The 15,421-nt window shown below is 46.9% G+C and overlaps 1 protein-coding gene across 3 annotated transcripts in view; it reads left to right on the forward strand.

The window, feature by feature from the left end:
- Dnai1 (dynein axonemal intermediate chain 1) overlaps positions 1 to 15,421 on the forward strand; it is a 71,045-nt gene that overhangs the window by 20,886 nt on the left and 34,738 nt on the right. For 2 of the 3 annotated variants that reach the window (XM_059254142.1, XM_059254143.1), the window contains exons 2-7: positions 5,892 to 5,924; positions 7,578 to 7,676; positions 7,857 to 7,937; positions 13,097 to 13,223; positions 13,439 to 13,557; positions 13,774 to 13,893. In XM_059254142.1, coding sequence (XP_059110125.1) covers positions 5,892 to 5,924; positions 7,578 to 7,676; positions 7,857 to 7,937; positions 13,097 to 13,223; positions 13,439 to 13,557; positions 13,774 to 13,893 — 579 coding nt within the window. Of the gene's footprint in view, positions 1 to 5,891; positions 5,925 to 7,577; positions 7,776 to 7,856; positions 7,938 to 13,096; positions 13,224 to 13,438; positions 13,558 to 13,773; positions 13,894 to 15,421 lie in introns of those variants that run through there. The other variant, XM_059254144.1, reaches the window with a different exon arrangement.

Below are 15,421 nucleotides of genomic sequence, written 5' to 3' on the forward strand. Positions count from 1 at the left end.
CAGTCAGAAAACAAATTAATTCTAAGTGCTGGTAAGTGCACAGTAGGCGGTAATAATCACCAGCACTTACAATGACTAGAAAGTTTGTTTTCAATGTACCCTTGCATTGTGAACATCATTTACGTGAACTGTTCTCAAGAGCCTTATCTTTACAATGAGAACCATTTTACCTGCTTTGTAGGGAGCCCCTGAGGAGCAAGTGTAATGACTGCCTGATGCCTGATGCCTGATGCCTGATGCCTGATGCAGAGTGCTTGCCTGAGTGAGTACTCAGCAGACTGCAGCTAAGGATGCTGATGTGACCAGCTGGTCCACCTGTCTCTTTTCCACCCCTCTCCCCTTTGCATTGTGCCAAGTGACCAGATCTGGGTTCGTTACTGCTGTAATGAGAAGGTCTCTGGTTAGCTGTCTTGTTCTCTCTCAGTTCCTGTCCACAGCTCTGGAAACTCTTCTCTGCCCTCTGGCTTCCTTGAGTATCCTAGACACACCGAGACTACACTGAAGGCTGAGTATAAACAGGGACAGTACTGGAAGCCAGACAAGGCCAAGAGATAGATTCTTAAAAGCTTTATTTATTTGTTTATATTATTATTATTATTATTATTATTATTATTATTATTATTATTATCAGTGTATTTGTACTTGCATGTGAATGCAGGTGCCTACAAATGCCAGTGGCATGGGGTGCCCCTGATCTGGAGTTACAGGCAATTGTAAGCTGCCTAATGTGGATGCTGGGAATGGAACTCAGGTCCTCAGAAGACGAAGTCTAGGAGCAATCTTAATCTAAAGATCATGTAAAAGCATGCTGAGCCGAGCAGGTGATCCAGTGCTGTGCCCAAGGAAAGAGCTGTGGTGTGCAGTGAGGCAGCGTCTTTGTTGTTGGTTGTTTGTTTTGAGACAGAGTTTCTCTGTGTAGTTCTGGCTGTCCTGGAACTCACTCTGTAGACCAGGCTGGCCTTGAACTCACAGAGATCCACCTGGCTCTGCCTTCCAAATGCTAGGATTAAAGGCGTGCGCCACCACGCCTTGGCTGAAAAGCAGCATCCTAATGAGGAGGCTGGCCTGACATAAGGGGGCTAATTGTGGCCAGACATAGTTGGTGGTGTTTAGGTCAGGGAGAAAGATGCTTACATGGAACAGAAAAGTCAGGTGACTCAGGAAATGGGGCACATGGAATGGAGAAAGAGAGAGAGATTTTTTTCTTTTTATAGAAGTTAATTATTAAATGTATGACATACTCCAAGACACCACTTCATTGTGGTTTTTGATCACAAAAGATGTTTAGATAGGAAAGGGATCGGGGTCACCATCATCTCAGGACAAGGAACACCTTCCTTTTTGCTGGAATTCTTAGCTTCACCTGTGGCCAGGATACTGCTCGTGTCTCCTTGGCCTGCCTTTTGGGCTGTCTCAAGGGCTTCGTTTGGTCACCTTCACAGCTGGACATGACACCTGCCACTCCTTCTCCAGGAGAGAAGTCATTTTTTTTTTTTTTAATGTGGGCAGTTTTTCCTAGTAAGCCACTGCTGCCCAGCAGGGAAGGCTGCAGGGGACATGTCTGACCATCAGACACGCAGGCGCAGTGGCCCTGCTTACATGGCTCTTTCCTACTTACTCTTGGGAATCCTCAAAGTGACTGAGAAGGAAAGGAATGAGGTCATGACAGAAGGCTTGGACTCTCCTACCCAGTGGGGAGTTCTTGGAGACTTTAAATCAAGGGAGTGACCTGATCAGATTTACATTTTAGGAAGACTGTAGGGACTAAAAGTATGATCTCAGATTGTGTTAATTTGGGATCAGTTGCTCCATCTCTCCAAATCTTTATTTCCTTATTTGTAAATCGGGGATAATGATGACTCTAACCCCATAGGCTGGTTATAAATATTAAATGCAATAATATACATAAGTAGTTTAGTGAATGGCTATCCCAGAGCAAGTGCCCACTAGCTGAGAATGGTGTTAATGATACAATTAGAGGGAAGAGAAACTGGAGACAGGGAAACCAAATGTAGTTAGGCCATAAGAATAGAAGAATGTTCAACTGTAAAGGCGTTCAGGCTGGTACATCTCACTAATGACCAGAGTTACGCTGCCTACCATAGTGGGCTGGGTACGCGTCTTCCTGTCCTGCTCTGTAGATAGCTTCAGCTGACCATGTAGAATAGCCTGCCCAAGAGAAGAGGGCCTTCTTTGAGCAACAGCATAAGAATAGCAGGCCGTTTGTGCTGGAATTTCTAAGCCACCTCCCATATGTACTGCAGTATTATGATTCCTCTCATAGTACTGTCCCCTTTTGTAGACGAAAGAGACAAAAGAGTGTCTAATTAAAGACTAATTGGGTGCTTAATCTCACAACAGCCAGTGCTTGTGTGGTAGTAAAAAGTGGAAGGGAACTGCTCAGAAGGAGGCAGGAGAAAGGTGGTAATAGGAACTGGATGAAGCCGAGGCCGGGTGAGAGGGGTTTTATCAGGTGAAGGTGTCAGCGGGCCGAAAAGAAGGCTGGTGTTCTTGGCAAAGGTGGAGAGGCAGAAGGCCCAGGCCAGCCGCAGGGACTGGAAGGAGCCTTGATGGTCGCACCTCGGAGTTCTGATGTAGGAGGGGTCGGAGAGGCTGGAATGGAGACATGGGGCCAGACTGATGGAGTTCTGAGGGCCCAGGGAAGGAGCCTGGGCTTTCTTCTTCTGTGGTTTGATGGCTTCTGGAAACAACCTTCAAAAGCTTTTCAGGAATTCAGGCTTGTCTGTCTCAGGCGTCTCCTTCTGGAAGACCAAGGGCCCAAAGTGGCAGCCTGACATTCAATCTCCTTTGCCATGGTTGGGAAGTCAGGGCTGTAGCTGATTTCATTGGCCTGTTTTGCATTTATTATAGTGTGGCTTTTATAGTGTGTTAATTGAAATATTTCCAACTGCCAAAAACAATCACACTCAAAGTGCCTTGTCAGTTTTTCATTGCCAGATAAATGTTTTACAGACATTCACAGGGCAGTGGTAACTGGACACGTTCACAGGGCGGTGGTAACTGGACATTCACAGGGCGGTGGTAACTGGACACATTCATAGGGCAGTGGTAACTGGACATTCACAGGGCGGTGGTAACTGGACATTCACAGGGCGGTGGTAACTGGACACATTCACAGGGCGGTGGTAACTGGACACATTCACAGGGCGGTGGTAACTGGACACATTCACAGGGCGGTGGTAACTGGACATTCACAGGGCGGTGGTAACTGGACACATTCATAGGGCGGTGGTAACTGGACATTCACAGGGCGGTGGTAACTGGACATTCACAGGGCGGTGGTAACTGGACACATTCACAGGGCGGTGGTAACTGGACATTCACAGGGCGGTGGTAACTGGACACATTCACAGGGCGGTGGTAACTGGACATTCACGGGGCGGTGGTAACTGGACATTCACGGGGCGGTGGTAACTGGACATTCATGGGGCGGTGGTAACTGGACATTCACGGGGCGGTGGTAACTGGACATTCACGGGGCGGTGGTAATTGGAGACATTCACGGGGCGGTGGTAACTGGACATTCACGGGGCGGTGGTAACTGGACATTCACGGGGCGGTGGTAACTGGACATTCATAGGGCAGTGGTAACTGGGTCTCATTTTCTACTTAAGGCTGTGGGGATCTGGGTGGGTATTGGCCCTTCAATGCTCTGTTGTGGGCCAAGAAGCTGTTGGATGTTGTGATGCTTCCAACCTTAGAGATCAGAGTCTCTTCAAAGGAAAGCTCATAGGGCCTAGCCATCACTGGAAACCTTGGCAACCTAGCTGAAATCTGAATCCTGCCGCCTGCCCTCCCAGCCAGAATTCCAGCCCTGGATGAGATGTGCTTTTTTCTTCCACAAGCCCTTTCTCCTTCCCCCCATCCACGCCTTTCCCCAGGATCCTGCCACTGTGAGAGCTGTGAGAGCTGGTTTGTCTGCCTCCTTCATGTTCCATGTTCGATTGTTGTTTGATGAAACATTTTACTCTCTGTCTTTGTTCACTCCTTACCTGATGTTTTCTCCTTAAAAAAAAAAAAAGATCTCAGGCTGGAGAGAAGACGCAGTGGTAAGAATGCTGGGGACTCTTCCAGAGGATGTGAGTTTGGTTCCCATCACCCTTATGGGGGGACTCACAACCACTTGTAACCTCAGTCCAGGGTCCCTATGCTCTCTTCTGACTTCATGGGTACCTGCACACACGTGGCAGACATACACACAGGCACCCACACATGCACATAAAAAAAAAATAGATGTTGAAAACAACATCTTCACCTCGACAGTCTTGTTTCATCGACACCCAGATGATAAGTGATCACCTCTGGCATCTTTGTTGTGTACCTCAGGCTGGGAAGGTACCACCCATGCAGTCCTATAGCACCCTGGCACAGAGCTAGCTTTCAAAAGAACTTAAGGTAAGTGAGTGAGTGACGGGCATTGATGCCACTCACCTGTCCTCCATGGACTCTAAGGAAACTTGGACAGGAAGCTCATCTCTTCATCCTTGTCTCATGTTTAGGTTGGTGCACAGCAAATAAATAAATGCTCCACAAATGTTTATCAAGTTGAATTGAGCATGTTCCTTATATACTAGACAGCTTCTGTCATTATAACAAATATTGGGGTAGTGTTTGAAAAAAAAGAGGGGTTTTTTTGTTGTTGTTGTTGTTGTTGTTTTGGTTATTTTGAGAGAGAGTTTCTCTGTGTAGCTTTGGAGCCTGTCCTGGAACTCACTCTGGGATTAAAGGCATGTGTCACCACCACCTGGCCAGAAAAGAGGTCTATTTTAGCTCACAGTTCTGGAGGGACTTAAGGGCATTGCTTCTGCATCAGATCTGCTGAGGAGAGGACCACACAGCATAGCTAGCACGGGAGGAAGGATCTCAGAAGGAGGTGCCAGGTTTGCTCCTTTTATAAGCATTCTTTGAGAACCACAAAGTTAGACTACTACCCTAATGCCTTCCAAAGGCGTGCCCTCAATATCCCAAGGGCTTCCAACTAGGACTCATCTCTTAGAGGTCCTATTCTTCCCAGTACCCAACCTGGGGACCAGGCCTTCAACATGTGAACTTTGGGAAGACATTAAAACTATATGCTCTTGGGAACATGACATTAAAAACATGACATTTTTCTTTCATTTACTTTGTGTATGGGTATTTTGTCTACAAGCATGTCTGTGTACCATGTGTGTGTCTGGTGCCCTCAGAGGTTGGATCCCCTGGAACTAGAGTTACTAGAATTCCTCAGGTCACCAGTCTTGTAAATAAGTTCCTTTACTCACTGAGCCATCTCATTGGCCCACAAATCCTGGTTTTATGTGTTATTAGGAAGTGAATCCAGAGTTTTGTGCATAGCAGCTAATATTCTACCAATCTATCTCCATCCTCAGTTCTTAGCATATACTTTAAAAATATTTGTTGGGGGCTGGAGAGATGGCTCAGTGATTAAGAGCACTGGCTGCTCTTCCAGAGGACCTGGATTCAATTCCCAGCATGGCAGCTCACAACTGTCTGTAATTCCAGTTCCAGGGAATCTGACACCCTCACACCAGTGCACATAAAATAAAATTAAATAAATTATTTAAAAAATATACTTGTTGGACTAGTTACAAGTAGGAAATTCCCAGTGCTAAGTGTCCTGGGTTACTCTTCACGGGCTAGTTGTGATGATGGTAAAACAGGTTTGCCTCAGACACAGAACCTCCTTGACTCAACCAAGAAGCACCTGCTGCCCTTGAAAGTGACCCCAGAATGGTTTCTGAGAGCTGGGAGAGCTCACAGCCCTTTGCTGCAGAGGCCTTGGGCAGAGGCCGCCTTGTGGTGTGATTCATGCCTCTCCTCTCCTGTGCCGTCTCACTGTGACTCACCTTCTGTTTTTATTCTCCCTTTAGAGTATCAGTGCGACCAGAGGAGCCAGGAAAAGAGTAAGTGCTGAGACCACCCGTCACCAAACAAGATGTTAGTGGCATTTTGTCTATTGAGAATATTATCCATATATTTTTAGATAATTTGAACAAGCTAGAAGAACTTTAAAATGATGCTTGAGCTACTACCCTAGGATAACCTTTTATTTAACATGCAATGTTATATCCTCCCAGGTATTTTTATGTACATAAAAGAAAAATATATATATATATATATATATATATATATATATATATATATATATATATATGTAATAAAACAGTATGTATTATTTTATGACCTGTTTTTCACATAATATTTAGGGTACTTTCCATTGTTAATATACTTTTATTATATCGTTTGAAATTATTGCATAATTTAACCATATGTCCCTTAAGGCCACACCATAATGTGTTCCACCATGCCTCTCTTTAGAGGAAACACATCAACATTTCCTCTTTTTCACTGTTATGACCAATATGCCGTTACCTGTGTCTCTAGGCATGGCTTTGGTTCTTTTCTTTCTTTCTTTTTATTTTTATTTATTTTATTTTTATTTTTGAAACAGGGTTTCTCTGTGTAACAGCTCTGGCTGTCCTGGATTTTGCTTTGTAGACCAAGCTGGCCTTGAACTCACAGAGATCTGCCTGCCTCTGCTTCCCAAGTGCTGAGATTAAAGGCGTGTGCCACCACTGCCTTGCTGGTTATTTTCTTTTTTTTTTTTTAAGATTTATTTATATTTATTATGTACACAGAAGAGGGTGCCAGATCTCATTACAGATGGTTGTGAGCCACCATGTGGGTACTGGGAATTGAACTCAGGACCTCTGGAAGAACAGTCAGTGCTCTTAACCTCTGAGCCATTTCTCCAGCCCCTATTTTCTTATTGCAAATTCCTACATATAAATATTTGAGTCAAAGAACATAAACAGTTATTAGGTAACTTGGGTAAATATTTCCACATTACTCTTTAGGAAGGCTGTGCCCATTTTTGGGAGCCTACCTTTCACCCTGAAGACTCTTGTTGTTTTCCAGTTTTATTGTGGAAGAAAAAAGTATTGCTTTGTTTCAAATGTCTTTGATTGTTAGTAAAGATGAGCAAATATTTCAAATACCCCATGGCCACTTTGGCAAGGCAATTAACACTCTATCCAGCAATGCGGAACTTCTATCCTTGACTCTTTTTGACTTAAAGGAGCAAAGTACAAGACAGTATTTGTTTTAAGAGTCATCTTTTAAAAAAGTAACCTTGATGTGGCAGATTGGAAGGCCAAGTACAAATTTGGATAGCAGCGGTTGCAAAACAGTTTGGGCTCTCTGGCTGTCTAAGCACCTTGCATAAAAGCCTTTGGCAGCTGGTCACGGACTTCAGCTTCTAGGTTTTGTGGAAGGCAATAGGAAGAGCTGGTGCTTCTGATGCTCTGCTGGGGACAAAGGCCCACAACAGTGTTTCAGGTGAGGCCTGACCCCAGGATAGAGGTGGCTGTAATCTTCCAGGCTCTGAGAGTCCAAGCATCAACAGTTCCTTTGGAATCTTCCATGAGTGGTCTGTTGGCGTTTCATATTCTGTACACAATAGGTAGGACTTGGCTTCAGGGAGGACTTGTGAATAAAGGGACTTCCTGCAGCATCACTTGCTTGTTCACTCCTGACTGATTGTGTTTTTTGTTAAGGATGAAGATTCAGGGACTGACGTGGGAGACGGAACTGATGAATGGTCCCAATCCAGAGCCACAGTTCGACCTCCTGACCAGCTGGAGTTGACTGATGCAGTGAGTGAACAAACTCCTACCCTTGCTCATTTTATCTCCTCCTGCTTCAGAAGTGGATTCTTCCATAGTGCAGCTTAGAAGCCTGTGCAGAGCTTACAGGTACCCTGGGGGTCCCAAGCCTCAGAGGCAATGGGACGGGGGAGCTTTATGCATGATCCTCTTGGTGTTTCTTTCCCTCAGGAGTTAAAGGAGGAGTTCACTCGCATCCTGACAGCCAACAACCCACATGCACCCCAGAATATTGTCAGGTACAGCTTCAAAGTAAGTCACCCCCTCCTGGGCAGGGCCTTGATGTCTCCTTGAAGCAACAATGGCTGGGCCCATTGCTGAAGGCTCCTGGCCAATTTATGAGGTCACTTGTAAACTAAGGTCCTTGGCTAGAAATCTGGGTTTTTACGTGGAGTGCTTCAGAGATGTTTGAATTTTTTTTAATTTTAGTACATTTTATTTGGAGGAGGGAGGGAGAGAGGGAGGGAGGGAGGGAGGGACAGAGAGAGAGAGAGAGAGAGACAGACAGACAGACAGACAGAGAGACAGAGAGAGAGACAGAGAGAGAGAGACAGAGAGAGACAGAGAGAGCGCACATGTGCACAAAAGAGAGAAGGGAGGGAGAGAGGAGACAGGGTTACAGTGTGCATGTGGAGGTCAGAGGTCAGAGGACAACCTTCCAAAATTGCTTCTCTTTCCACCCTGTGGAGCCGGGGGATCAAACTGAGGTTGTCAGGCATGGCAGCAGGGACCCCCATCTGCTAAGCCATCTTGCAGGCCCCTTTGAAATTTCTTAGTGCATCTCCCTAGAAGTCTTGCTAATTGCAAAGCCTTCAGAACCTGAGGAGGAGTTTTTTTCTTGTGGTGATGGTGACTGAATCATTAAATCTAGAGTTTTGCTTATACGGATCAAGTGTTCTACCACTGAGCTACAATCCCAGCTTTTCAGTATGTTTTTATTTTTAAGAATATTGAAGCATTTGGTTAGAAAATGATTTTTCCAATATTTCCAACATACAAAATACATTTTCGCCGGGCAGTGATGGTGCACGCCTTTAATCCCAGCACTTGGGAGGCAGGCGGATCTCTGTGAGTTCAAGGCCAGCCTGGTCTACAGAGTGAGTTCTAGGAAAGGCGCAAAGCTACACAGAGAAACCCTGTCTCGAAAAACCAAAAAAAAAAAAAAAAAAATACATTTTCCACCAACACAAGCGATTGGATCTTTAGAAGCTTAGCTTTTCCTCCAGCCGGACACTTGTAGAACAGAGTCCTCTCTGAGATGTTGGCCTCACATTCACACAGGACCTTCCCATTCCGGCAGGCTCTGGGCACAGAGTCTCTTGACATGCTAGCCAGCCTGGCAGGCAGATAGATGACTCCCAGGGCCATCGTCAGCAACTGCGGTGGGAGCAAGTTCTTAGGAGACATCCTGCAGCAGAGGGCTTCATAGGAGACAACACTGCGGTCCAAGTGCAGCAGGGTCAGCGCCCGAGGACTGGAGAGTTTTTCCGAGCACCTTTGAGCCAAAGTGGAAGCCAGGCCTCTGTTTCTTCTTTCACGTGGAGGCCTTTTAGCTCCGCTCCTACTGTGTGCCAGTGTCAGCTCCTGTATGAAGTGTTTTTACGTAGAACGCCACAGACACCCCTCATGCTTCTTTGATATTGAAACTATTCTTTTCTTTTTTTTTTTTTGGATTCTGATATTAAATTACATAAAACAAATGGCAAGGGGCTGGAGAGATGGCTCAGGGATTAAGAGCACTGGCTGCTCTTCCAAAGGACCTGGGTTCAATTCCCAGCACCCACATGGCAGCTAACAACTGTCTGTAACTCCAGTTCCAGGGGATCCTTAAAAATGAAAAAGAAAAAAAAATCTAAAAAAAGACAACAAATGGCAAAAGTCATGCAAGCTGTGTTCAAAGCAAGCTTTGACTAGTTCGTCTGACTCCAGAGCAGGGGCATTGCTTCTTTTCAACAGTTTTTGCTGGGTATAGTGGCTAACACTGTCCCAGAATGTGGGCGGCAGAAGCAGGAAGATCACTGCAAGTCTGAGGCCAGCCTAGGATGCATCCACGTGACAGACCCTGTCTCAGCCAACAAACTTTTACACACACACACACACACACACACACACATACACACACGGGAGTGGGGAGAATTTTGAATATATAACGGAAACCCATAGTACAAGTTTCAAAATATTCAAAAATGGTGGAAAGCAAACCTCCTTCTGTCCCATGTCCTTTTCCAGGAAGAAGGACACCCAGCTTTTTATTTGTTTAATCTTTGAGACAGGGTCTCACCATGCAGCCCAAGCTGACCTCAAATCTGCGATCCTCAGAGCATCTCGGACTCTCGAGTTCTGGGTATACAGGGGTGTGTCACCAGCTTGACTTCTTTGTTTTAAAGATGGGTCTGTGGAGACACAGTTTACACACCCTGGAATCTGCCCATTTAAACCTTACAATGATGACTTCAGCTTATTCACAGACTGTACAACTCTAACACAACCCATTTCCAGACACCTTTGTCCTCGTTTTGCTTCTTAGAGACCAAATCTCGTGTAGTCCAAGCTGACCTTGAGCTTGCTGGGTAGCCGAGTATGACCCTGAATTCCTGGTCCTCCTGCCTTGACTCCTGAGTGCTGGGATTACAGGTGTGCACCACCATGCCAGGCTAGAACATTTCCTCCACAGGAAACGCCATGCCTCACACTCAACCCTCCATCTCCTCTAGCCCTGGGAAGCACTGGGTTATTTTTTATTTCTAGATTTGCCTATTCTGGATGTGTGAGGAGATGGATCCTATAATTCCTAGTCTTTTGTGACTGGCTTCTTTCATTCAGCGTGATGTTTTCGATTCATCCATGTTACAGCATATGTCAATACTCCATATCTTCTTATTGCCAAGTAATATTTCATTCTGTGAATATGCTGCATTTTCTTTATCTTCCCATTGATAGACATTTGGATTGTTTCTTCTTTGGGCAATTCTAAATAATGCTGCTAAGTAATGAACATCTGTGTATGTCTTGTGAAAAATTTCATGAACATACTGCTTCTTATTCAGATTGTGTAGTAGACCCCTCCACAAAGATGTTGAAGCAAATCCAGATGTGTTTCCCAAAAGATGCTATTCAAGCGTTTCACTAATGACCCTCCCTCCACCCTTGGACAGTTTAGAGAGGTTGGAGGGGAGCTGCCTTTCACTCCCTGAAATCATGCTGGACAGTGGTATGCCTTTCTATCTCCTGTCTTGACATTAGAAATAGGGGCCCGCCAGGACTCAGTGGTCTGACTGCGGCAAGTGTATTACAGAGCGAGTGTTACCTTTCCATTTCAATGTCCTCTTCTTACTCTTCCTTTGAGTGAACTGCCAGCTGGCTCCCAGGAAAGCTCACCTTATTTATGCCTTCAGTATCTCTTTGGCCTGCCGAACATTCTCCCACACAGCTGTCTCTACATTGTTGGTCCTAAAGGGTCCAATTTTAGGTCCCAAAGCTGCTACTTTCCCTTGATGTGCTAAAGAATCCAAATTCCATCTCTAAATTGAAGAGGAAGTTCCCAGTCAGCGTTGAGAACAGGATGGAGGTGAAGTCTTAGAGGAAACAGGATGGACCACTCATTCTCATGGGACCTCCATCATACAGTCAGTTACTGTCTTATTGAGCATTAATACTGGGCATTTAATATGTGTTCAGCGTTGTGTTAATGGACCATTTCCATTACTGTCAACACTTATACTACCTCGAAAATTGGATATCATTATTTTATTTGATAGAAGAAAGAAACTGGGGCCTGGGGGTTTAAGATAAGGTCATGAAGATAATAAGGAGCAGACTAAGGATTTGAACCCAGTTCTGCCACCAAAAACCATGCTTTTAACTACTTTTTTGTCCCCCATCCATCTGAGTTACAGAGAGGAAGGACTTCATAGTGACTTTGTTTTTGTTTCATGGGTTGTTTTGTTTTTTGTTTGTTTGTTTTTGTTTTTCGAGGTAGGGTTTCTCTGTGTAGTTTTGGTGCCTGTCCTGGATCTCTCTCTGTAGACCAGGCTGGCCTCGAACTCACAGAGATCCACCTGCCTCTGCCTCCTGAGTGCCACCACCACCCCGTGGTTTTTTTCTTTTTTCTTTTCTTTTTTTTTTTTTTTTGGTTGTTGTTCTTTTTGTTTTTTAAGACAAGGTTTCTTTGTGTAGCCCTGGCTGTCCTAAAACTCACTCTGTAGACCAGGCTGGCCTCGAAATTAGAGATCCTCCTGCCTCTGCCTCTGGAGTGCTGGGATTAAAGGCGTGTGCCCCCACTGCACAGTAAGATATTTATTTTAAATCTCAGGGTGCCATACAAATATAATTTTTCCACATGATGTGAAATGGTTGAACAGAACTGTTTTAAAAGAAAGGAGGGGGCCTCTTGTCTCCAGCTCCACTTTTGGGGTTGCTAGGAGGCTAATCAACAAGATGTCCACAGGAACTCCATACCATGGGCTCTGCAAAAGCAGGAACTGGGTCTGTTGTTGCTCAGCTTTATATCCTGGGCACCTAGAAAATACTTGGCACGTTGTAGCTGCTCAAAAATTATTTGTTGAACGAATAAATACGGTTTCCTGGGCTTGAAGCCCAGTTCTGCTTCTCATCTGCTATGTGACCTGGACAAGTGCCAAACCTAAACTTTCTCTGGACCTCTGTGGTCCTCTTGGATAGAAGAAATAGGGGGACTAGAGACCTGGTTGTCTCTGATGTTCTGTTCCCTCTGACATCCACTAAAGTGGCATGGCCTTGGTATGTTGGACAGTTATGTCTGACCTGCCCAAGGTGAGGCGGGTAAACTGGGATCCCTTGGCATGAATGTGGGCAACAAGGCACCTGAACCAGTGATGAGTAAATGTGGTCCACTTCAGATTGGAAGCAGAGAATATTTAAAAATAAATCTATGAGGCTGAATGTGTGGGCTACATAGTCAGAGTGATCCTCACCCCACCCCCAAAATTGGTTTTTTTAAACAAGTCTTTGATGAGAACTTTAAAAAAAGCTTATTTTATTTGTCTTTTCTTCTTTAAGCAGAAATTCAGTGACAACATTAAGGATTGGGAGTTGTAGTTCCTTTACTCAAGGTGACTGCTGACTTTAGAGCAATGGTCCTCAATCTGTGGGTTGCGACCCCTTTGGGAGCAAACAACCCTTCTGCAGGGGTCCCCTAAGACCACGGGAAAACAGAGATTTACATTATGACTCGTAACAGTAGCAAAATTACAGTTGTGAAGTAGCAACGAAAATAACTGTATGGTTAGGGGTCAGCACAGCATGAGGGACCGTATCCAAGGGCCAAAGTGTTAGGAAGGTGGAGAACGCTGCTCTGGAGAATTAAGGCAGACTGCATTCTGACACCAGCCCTTCGCGGGGGCCCTGGTGTGATTTAGTCTCTCTCTTTTCAGGAAGGCACATATAAAGCTATTGGTTTTGTGAACCAAATGGCCGTTCACTTCAGCCAGGTGGGGAACCTGATTCCCAAAGACTCAGATGAAGGACGGCGACAGCACTACCGAGCTGAGCTGGCGGCAGGTAGGGCTGTGGGCCGGCCTAAGGTCCCTCCAGAGCTTTGCAAGACCTCTGCTTTCATGGTCTCCAACTGCAAGCTGTCCTGGACAGGCCTGGGAGCTAACCCAGGTCATGGAGAGCCCAGGGGACAAGCAGGGTCTGACAGGCAGGAAGATGATCCTCCCTGCCAGGGACTGAGCCATCTTGGACCCTGAACTCATTAGCAATATCCTGTCAAGGGTCACAGGAGTCTGCTAAGGTGGTGACTTCAGAAACAGAAGTCCTTGAAGAGGAAGAAGAACCCAAAGAGGCAGAGACTGAAGCTGGCAGTCAAACAGATGTGCCTGCTGCAGCTGAGGTGCGGGTGGGGTTGCTCTTGGTCCCCACCATGCCAGGGCAGCCGTGGGTGGTGACCTGGGGAAGAAAGAGTGGAGTAGATGCTGCATGTGCCAATGTTTCTGGCAGCATCCTCTCACCTGCCCCCACCCTACCTGGCCGGGCTTCCTTCCCCTGACTGCCGATGGCCCACTGTCTCCCTCCCAGTTAAGCTCTGGCCCTCCTGATTCATTTCCAGACGACTGAAAAGGCGGTTGAAGAAGAGCTGATGGCACCTGTGCAGCCCAAGGAGCGGAAACTCACCAACCAGTTTAACTTCAGCGAGAGAGCGTCACAGACCTTCAACAACCCCCTCCGGGTAGATCCCCCACCACACCCCTCTACAGACCTCCAACAACCCCGTCCGGGTAGACCCCCACCACACCCCTCTACAGACCTCCAACAACCCCGTCCGGGCAGACCCCCACCACACCCCTCTACAGACCTCCAACAACCCCCTCCGGGCAGACCCCCACCACACCCCTCTATAGACCTCCAACAACCCCCTCCGGGTAGACCCCCACCACACCCCTCTACAGACCTCCAACAACCCCCTCCGGGTAGACCCCCACCACACCCCTCTACAGACCTCCAACAACCCCCTCCGGGTAGACCCCCACCACACCCCTCTACAGACCTCCAACAACCCCATCCGGGTAGACCCCCCACCACACCCCTCTACAGACCTCCAACAACCCCATCCGGGTAGACCCCCCACCACACCCCTCTACAGACCTCCAACAACCCCGTCCGGGTAGACCCCCCACCACACCCCTCTACAGACCTCCAACAACCCCGTCCGGGTAGACCCCCCACCACACCCCTCTACAGACCTCCAACACCCCCCTCGGGGTAGATTCCCTCACCACACCCCTCTACAGACCTCCAACAATGCCCTCTGGGTAGATCCCCCACCACACCTCTCTACAGACCTCCAACATCCCCCTCCGGGTAGACCCCCCACCACACCCCTCTACAGACCTCCAACAACCCCCTCCGGGTAGATTCCCCCACCACACCCCTCTACAGACCTCCAACAACCCCCTCGGGGTAGATTTTCCTCTACACCCTTTTACTTTGAGACTCTGTGCTATGCAATGGCAAGGTGGACACAGGTCTAAGACCAGTTCTTGCAGTCCTGAGCCTGACAAGGGGGACAGGAAAGACCACAGTTTCTCTCTCCAAGGAGAACTGGAACATGCATTCAAGTCCCTGTAAGAAATCTAGTCAGCCAGAGGAGGCTAGGACCCTCGACTCCACTGAGAGGCTGAAACCTGGGCTAGCCTGGGAAGAGAGAGTAGAAATCAAGACCGCAGGGTGCCAGGGGCATGGCGAGTCTTGAAACAATGTAACAGAAGCTGATGGTCTCTGTAGCAGATCAGCTTGGAAAAGCTAGAACTTTCCCTGACTGTGAAGGATCCTGAGAACCAGGCTGAGAGAGAGAACCTGACAGGGTTTTAGGTGCGGTACACTCACAGGAATGTTCTACAGTAGTGCATCTATGATGGATTCTTGAGCAGCACCTTGTCACCCTATGTAGTCCTTAGGCTGATGCTGAGTAGTCAGGGTGATGCATAGTGGGGAGGGAGCAACTTGCACACTGGATGCGGAGACCCCATTACTGGGGAGAAGCCTTCTCTTGTAAGGGGCATTAGCCCTGGGCCTTGTGGGAGGTTGGCCTCTGTGCATCGTGTCTGGAGGCTGGCTCCTTATAAGTCTGTCCATCCCCCACCTGGGCCTTTTCTTGATTAAAAACTGTCGTGATTGATCGTCACTGTCCTTGCTCTCTGGTTTAGGCGACTGACGGAGGCCAGAATGAAAAACCAAATGTGGGATTTGAGCAATTC

Source organism: Peromyscus eremicus, chromosome 2, assembly GCF_949786415.1.
Source record: "Peromyscus eremicus chromosome 2, PerEre_H2_v1, whole genome shotgun sequence".
Lineage (NCBI taxonomy): Eukaryota > Metazoa > Chordata > Mammalia > Rodentia > Cricetidae > Peromyscus > Peromyscus eremicus.